Source organism: Ctenocephalides felis, unplaced genomic scaffold (assembly GCF_003426905.1).
Source record: "Ctenocephalides felis isolate EL2017-DRISC unplaced genomic scaffold, ASM342690v1 CF-g0.4_SCAFFOLD_03570, whole genome shotgun sequence".
NCBI classification, from domain to species: Eukaryota; Metazoa; Arthropoda; class Insecta; order Siphonaptera; family Pulicidae; genus Ctenocephalides; species Ctenocephalides felis.
In genome coordinates, this window is record NW_020539724.1 from 26325715 (window position 1) to 26333922 (window position 8208).

At 29.5% G+C, this 8208-nt stretch overlaps 1 protein-coding gene across 1 annotated transcript; it reads left to right on the top strand.

Moving 5' to 3' along the window:
- Positions 1–2620: 2620 nt before the first annotated feature.
- On the top strand, positions 2621–7338 carry LOC113383683 (lipase 3-like). Its single transcript, XM_026621933.1, has 4 exons — positions 2621–2638; positions 6307–6391; positions 6463–6605; positions 7186–7338. The coding sequence occupies exons 1-4, from the start codon at positions 2621–2623 to the stop codon at positions 7336–7338; spliced, it is 399 nt and encodes a 132-aa protein (XP_026477718.1).
- Positions 7339–8208: the final 870 nt, after the last annotated feature.

Below are 8208 nucleotides of genomic sequence, written 5' to 3' on the forward strand. Positions count from 1 at the left end.
TACTACCCATATCTACTGGTGAGCCAACCTACTGGCCATCTGATCTTCAAAGAATACCAGATTTGCTGGATTTCTACATCACCAGAGGTTTTCCAAGAAATTCGCTGAAATCTTCAACATGTCTGGACTTAAACTCCGACCACTCTCCCGTTTTCTTGAATATACTCAATCATAATCCCATCAACTATCTAAATAAATACTTGACTACTAAGTTTACATGCTGGAACAAATTTAGAGAGTATTTAGACAACAATCTAAATTGCAACATACCATTAAAATCTGAGAGTGACCTCAACGCTGCTGTTGACCTGCTAACAACATCTCTTCAACGATCTGCTCTAATTTCAACTCCCACGCCGAACAATAATTACAACATTGATTATCCAATACAAATAAAAGAAAAAGTGGCTATTAAAAGAAGACTTCGGAAACAATGGCAACTCACAAGATCACCGATGGACAAATCAAAATTAAACAAAGCTTGCAAAGAACTAAAAACCTGTTTTCGAGAACACAACAACAAGATCTTTGAAACCAAACTGAAAAATCTATCAGCTACTGCAGACACAAACTACTCACTCTGGAAAGTCACCAGAAATTTTAAACAACCAATTATTCCTGTTCCAGCTATTAAAGAAGGAAACAACACATGGGTCAAAAATGAACAGGATAAAGTCAACTCGTTTGCCAACTTTTTCGAACAAATTTTTCACCCTCTGCCGCAGCAATGCAGCACCCAAGAAGAAGAGTTTATTCACAATAATCTAAAAGATTCTCCAACATACGGCGACCATTCAGACACTCGTTTTACTCTTTCTGAAGTAGCACTTGAAATAACGAAGTCAAAATCAGGCAAAGCCCCTGGGCATGATCAAATCACGATACATATGCTGAAACAACTCCCACAAAAAGCCTTGAGATTTCTAACCATTCTGTTCAACTCCATTATCAGACTAAAAGTATTTCCGTGTGCCTGGAAAATTGCAAAAATAATTTTAATACCAAAACCTGGCAAAGATCCCACTCTGATGGAATCCTACAGGCCAATTAGCTTACTACCCATCTTGTCTAAAATTTTTGAAAAATTACTGCTTAAGAAGATCCATGCAATTTTGAGTGACAAGAACACAATTCCGCAATATCAATTCGGCTTTAGGAAACTCCACTCAACAATCGAACAAACTCACAGAGTAGTCCAGGAAATCAACTCATCTTTACAAGAAAAAAAATATTGCTCAGCCGCATTTCTAGATGTCTCACAGGCTTTTGATAAGGTGTGGCACACCGGTCTCCTCTACAAGATAAAAACAAACCTTCCAGCTAATTTATACCAACTACTTCAATCATACCTGGCAAACCGACAGTTTTTTATTAATATATCACATTGCAACTCTCCTCTGAAGCAAATAAACTCAGGCGTACCACAAGGAAGCGTTTTGGGTCCCACATTATTTTTATTATTTACCTCAGACATGCCTACCACAGCTGACACCAACATCGCCACTTTTGCAGATGATATCTGTATTCTATCGAAACACGAATGCCCTACAGCTGCGTCTGACGCCCTGCAACAGCATCTAAATTTAGTAGAAATGTGGCACAAATTTTGGCGACTTGAAATTAACAATCGAAAATCATCTCACATCACCTTCGCGTTAAGAAGGAAAACATGTCCGCCCGTCTCTATCAATGGGGCTCAACTACCTCAGGTTGAACATGTAAAATACCTGGGGTTTCACTTGGACAGAAGGCTTACGTGGAAAAATCACATAATGAAAAAACGTTTCCAGCTCGAAGAGAATTTTAAAAAACTTTACTGGCTGTTGGGCCCGAAGTCCAAACTATCCACCTACAACAAGCTTCTTGTATACAAAGTCGTCTTAAAACCAATCTGGACTTACGGCATTTCACTCTGGGGTAGTGCCAGTCGATCTAATATAAACATCCTACAGAGAGCTCAAAACAAGATCTTTAAAAAAATACTGGAGGCTCCCAGGTATGTACCTAATTGGCTCGTTCATCAGGACTGCAACATACAAACAATAGCGGAAGAAATTAGCAGATTTGCTGCGAAATATAAGTCAAGATTGGAGAACCATCCAAATGAACTAGCAAAGGACCTACTTTCTGCGAACACTGTCAAGAGACTAAGAAGATTAGATCCACTAGACTTAGCATAGTTATATATCTAGTATAGTGCTTGTAATTATTCTCACATATTTATATTTATTATCTGCTTGCAATTATTGTCATATATTCATATTTATTATACTAACTTAAAATACTACCAATGGGTAGTATTTTAAAAACTTATTTAATAACTAATCACAACAATTACTGAATGCCTTCTCAGGCAGTTGTAATTTAGATGGAAATAAAAAAAAAAAAAAAAATGTGTAAATTAATGCAAATATGAAATTGTTTGTAAGAATAGTTTTGACTATTGATTTGATTGATTGATTTGACTATTGACCTCAGTCCTTCTAAAAGTTTACCTTTATTTTCCTTTCTTAGAGCACTTGATCTACGAAAAGTCTCCAATCCTCTTTCTTTCACTTCAATCACTTCAGTTGCTCGCAATGGAGTTTCACAAATAAAATAATTTACGTTATTAGTAGTCATGGCTTCAAAAATGCAAGTAACACTAGCATACGGAGCGATAAAAATATACTGACGTCTAGAAAAAATACTTCTATTGATTCTGAACTGGGGTTTGTCGGTTTTCAAAAAGCGGTTTTTTAGTGAAAAAGTCTGTTTTCACTGTATAAATAGAAAATGACAAATATAGCCAAATATAAAAGATAGATGAAAGCATTTTGATTCTTAAAATGATATCATTTCTATAGCATTTGATATCTTATCAGTCCCAGAAATGGTATATATTAATTAAGATTTTTATACAAGTGTATATATAATTTAAATCAGTGTGACTTCTTTTCGAAGAAGTAACTTCCTCTACTCAAACTTAAAAAAAAAAGAGTTTTAAACCCTAGAAGCCACAAATTAAAGAACAAAAAACTTGGAATTATCATATCAGGCTTTAAAAACAATTAAGCATAATTTGGTCGCAAGTATGAGAGTAAACAAAGGACACGTCTATGTAGAAATTCGATAGATGTTCTCAGTTTTTTGAAATCGTATTTTATTAAACAAAAAAAAAAACAATTAGAATGTTTAAAATTAGTTAATTAAAATTACTCGGAACAGACAATACCCGAGTTTAGCTTAATTATTTTTAAAACTGAAATTGATATTAAAAAGTATGTATCAAAATGTATCTAATATTTTTTTATTTATTTATTCGAAAACCGTTAAAACCGTTTTTTTTAGTGAAATTAAAATTCGAAAACCGGTTTTCTGAAATGTCGGTTTTTGTATAAACCCTATTCTGAACATATTATACATATGTAGATGTAGAAATACAGATAATTGACGTTGTGTGTTGTTATTAGAAGATAATATAATCTTATATATAATACGCAGTAATCTATTCGTTGCAATCGAGTTATTAGAACGATTATCGCCAAAGATTATTCCTATATACAGTTCCAATTTGAGTTCATTCAATATTTCATAGTTTAATAATCCCAAATTTATATAAATATTGCCAAAAAAAAAGAAAAAAATGCATTAAATTGTATGATTTAAAATGTTCAATCATCAGCAAAAATAAAAATGAAAAATAAAAACAGTTAATTTATGTTATTTCTAGGCCAGATCTGAGCAGAAAAGCTTAATTCATTATTGAAATTATTTATTTATTAGAGAGAATGCGTTCAAGTGCAAAGAACTATTGATGTTACAGAAAAAAACGTTATTGAATAAATTATAGAAAATTTTGTCTAGTTTAATTTTGTATATAGTTATTTTAATGTAACATGAGTCAGAAAGGAGATATTGTTGAAAAACTGATTTTTGACGCAATTTTCCCAATATAGCGGCGGCAGCGGCAAAAATTCGAGGTGGCAAAGTTGAAATTCGGAAAGATCACATCAAAATCTATAAAATCACCAATTTTAAAAACTACCGGAAAACTGTTAAGGTAAAACTACTAAATGACTGAACTAAATAGCCGCTTAGTAAATTTTATTGAAATTTATACAGATTTTAGAATACATAATAAATTAGGGTCTGATCGAAGAATTTTTATTTTTTCAAAAATTTCAATTTTTTAAGACCAATGAACTCTTGATTTTTTACCCAAAAATCTAGAAATTTTATTTCTGATACTGCTGATTTTGTTAATTTTTGCAATAAAAAGAAAACCTTCGAGCAGGCCCAGGATTATCTATTTATAAAACTATTTTTTTATTTGATTGATTGTAGATGAATCTCTAAGAAGTTATGATGGTCACCGCCAGGACCGTTTTTTGAAACAGGGTTAACAAAAACAGCTATAACTTTGGAAATATTTTTTTTTTCTGAAATTTTTGTTACTTCAAGTCAAAACATTGTATAATGATGCCGTATTTATATTTTTGTAAGAAAACATCGTTTCATAGCAAAAAAACAATATTGAAAATTCTCATTTTCTCGTACCTCCAAGTACCCCTAACCCCCCCTTAAGACATATGGAACTTCCCGCACCGTAATTTAAACTTTTTGAAAGCTTTAAATCTTTTATTATGGTAATTTAGTTTTGAGCAAACTGGGCATTAGTTCATATTGATAAACTACCTATTGATTCACAAACTACATACTGATGAAATGAAGAATTGATTACATTTCGAATTCATTACTATGCAAATTTCCATTCAGTGGTGTAAAATAAATATGTATATGTCTAATGATCATTTTTGGCCGCTAAATGGCATTTGACCAATAGCAAAAGTATTCACAATCAGTATCGACAGCAGTGTATCTATAACACTAATACCTAGTTGCAAGTTGAGCCATTCTTGTGCCAATATTTGAAAATTAATCTTGATGCCATGATAAATAAATATTATAGAACAGTTAAGTGGTTTATAACTATTCTTATGTATCATATTATTTTTAGTTCACGAATACTATTACACATGGCGCAAGAATTTACTAAATGGCATATGTTGATAACAAATATAAGAAACTTTTAATTGGAGTGCGCTCTATCTAAATGCTAATATCCAGAGCTAAAACTATGAGAGATTTGTTTTTTTTATTAATTTGGAAGCATTGGAGCCCTTGGGAGCAAAGAAATTATAATATGTTCATGTTAAGGACTACCCTAATATATATATATATATATATATATATATATATATATATATATATATGTATATTTGCAGAGAAGTTCAAGAGAACAAGGCATATATGAATTATATTCTCTAAATTCCACAATACCAAATATATGGCGAAAATCATGCAGAAATCTAAATGAACATGTATCAAGATTGTATTGCACAAGCACTATTTATCTCATTGGTGGAATTAATGAGAAAGAATTCAATTACGTAAGTAATCAGAAAAAATAAATTTATTATAACTAAAACAATTAAGTCAAATAGTATAGACTTTTAATAATCGTGGACCAGAAAAACTGAAAAAAAACATAAAACAAAATAACTAAATTACAACTCAATACAACATATAGATAGATGTACGAATTAAGACTAATACTCTGTAACTACTAATACGATAGCAGCAATAATAATTTTCAATTTAAATGATATAAAATATAGATTGAAAATTGAATTGCAGGGTTCTAGTCAGATGTTAGACGCAAAAGTGACAAAAATGTGAAAACCATTTAAGCTGAATTCCACAGATTACGTTACATTAATTAAAAGAAAAATTAAAACCAACAAAAGAAAAATTAGAAAAATGCTGGAGTTATTTAAACTTTTAATTAAACTACAAAATGTGTAACATTAAAGTTAAAAATCGAAAAATATAAAAAATTAAATGAAATAGTGGTCTTGTGAGAATAAACCTTATACTTTTGATGAGTTTACTTAAAAGAGAATTTATGTCAGAAATAGGGTTTATACAAAAAAAAAAAAAAAAAGTAACAGTTCAGATGCAGATTTATTTTTTTGCATTAAGTCGCATATCAACAAAACCTTTGCACAGTTTAAATAGAACATGATAGATTAAATTCATCGAACTGGAGTAGAAAATTCAGGATAAATATATAAGATAATTAGATATTGGAAATACTGCTATATTTTATCACAAAATTTATGCAAAAAATTTATTAAAGCAACTAATACAACTATTTATTAAAGCAACTAATATAAATAAAATCAATTTGATAAAGCCTAATATATAAGTTATATACTATTTTATAAAAAAACATTAATCCCAAATTTTACTATTTTATACCAGGATTATATAGAGAATATCATAAACACATTTCCAGGAGGTGCATCTGCTAAACAATTCAATCACTTTGCTCAAGTAGTTAATGCAAGTAAGATTTGTATAATAATATACTTACTATGTAATTTTATTATATTATATTTTATCATATATAATTTTCAGAAAGATTTCGTAAATTCGATTATGGCGCAACAGAAAATCTTAATAAGTATGGAACTGTAACGCCCCCAGATTACTACTGGCAAAATATCACTGTGAAAAGTTATGTATATTACGGACAAAATGATATATTAACAGTGCCAGAGGTATAATATCTTAATATAATTTATTAATATTACAATTTTGTACATTTTTAATATGAGATAAATAATGCATATGTATTCATTAACCACGTGAGCGATCTTTTGAGGATTTTTGGACCCACCCTCCCTCTTGGTTGTACATGTTGATATTCAAAATTACTCCCTTCCCCCAACAAACATCACATGTATTTTTAGTTACGTGATGAAAGTGTAAAATTTTTTATTTTTTTTTGAAAATATTTGAATTAAAAAAAAAATCGGTTAAAAAATAAATACAAGTGATATATTACTATACCCTTCCCTCCTCCGCATCATATTTCGTTATTTTTTGTCAAACCACCCCCTCCCCCTAAAAACCTCACGTGATTAATGGACGCCCAACTGATTTTTTATATTATTTTCTTACATTACAACAGAAAATAAAGATGTTAATACAAATTACATGCAGACAAAATTATTTAAGGATTATTTTATACATATTTATATTGATGAAATGAATTAGTAAACTTTGTATTGAATCAAAATGACCTTATCAACCTTTATGATAGAAAAAATATTTATGTCAATGTATTTTTATTTGCAGGATGTTAAAGGAACGGCCGGCAATCTTATAAATTTGATAGAAATTTATAAAGTTCCTGACTCAAAATTTACACATACAGACTTTCTTTGGGCGAGAAATGCCGAAAGACTCATTTATACCAAAATAATTCAAGATCTGCAATCGAATCAGTAAAGCACCGATTGAAACAAATAAAAATTGTAATGTATTTCTTGTAAATATAAAATGATTCACAAATAAAATGACAAATATAAAAAGCTTATGGATTTTAATCAAATATTCAAAATTCAAAAATAATATGCTTTATGAAAAAGATATTCTTGACTATAGAATATTGACCATTACGTTTACTTTAAGCATTAAAATTAATAAATAAAAAATGCAGTATAACATAATATAATTTACACTGAGTATTAGCTGACTGATGATTTTTCAAATTCAGATTCTTAGTAATTGCATTAAATTCTATTATTATATTTCTTCTAGTTTCTTTTATATGTACTTACTATTTTTTTTCTACAAAAATGATTTCAAAATACTTTCAAAATCATTCGAAAGCTACAAATAGAGTATAGAATTGCACGGGAAAATATTTACATTGTTAAGAAAATTGAAACTAGTTCAAGGAGGCATTTAGCCATAAGGCAAGTTGCATGAACTTCCCGAAATGTGTAAGAATTAATTTAATCAATCGAAATTGAAATTTAAATATTTATATAAAATTTCAACCGTTTATTTTAAAAATAAAGTTATCGCTTTCAATTAAATCTAAACATTGCGATTTCAAATTAAATTAACTGTAATTATATTAATTATGTTGCACAGACGTGCTTGTATACCCTAAATTTGCAGCTTATTATTTTAAATTTTAATGAATTGATAATAGACTCGAAGAAAATTGACTCATCACATCACAAATGCAACTTTCGACATAAATTTTGACTATAGTATTTTTTTCAAATTTTGATGATTTTTCAAAATTAAACTACTTGCCATAGAAACGTAAAATGTTAGTATGTCGACCATGACCATGATATCTATCAA

Bases quoted from the DNA above. Each gene is read 5' to 3' on its own strand.
- LOC113383683 (XM_026621933.1), top strand. The intron at 6,392-6,462 runs GTAAGATTTGTA...TATAATTTTCAG, and splicing joins TGCTCAAGTAGTTAATGCAA to AAAGATTTCGTAAATTCGAT. The intron at 6,606-7,185 runs GTATAATATCTT...TTTTATTTGCAG, and splicing joins ATATATTAACAGTGCCAGAG to GATGTTAAAGGAACGGCCGG.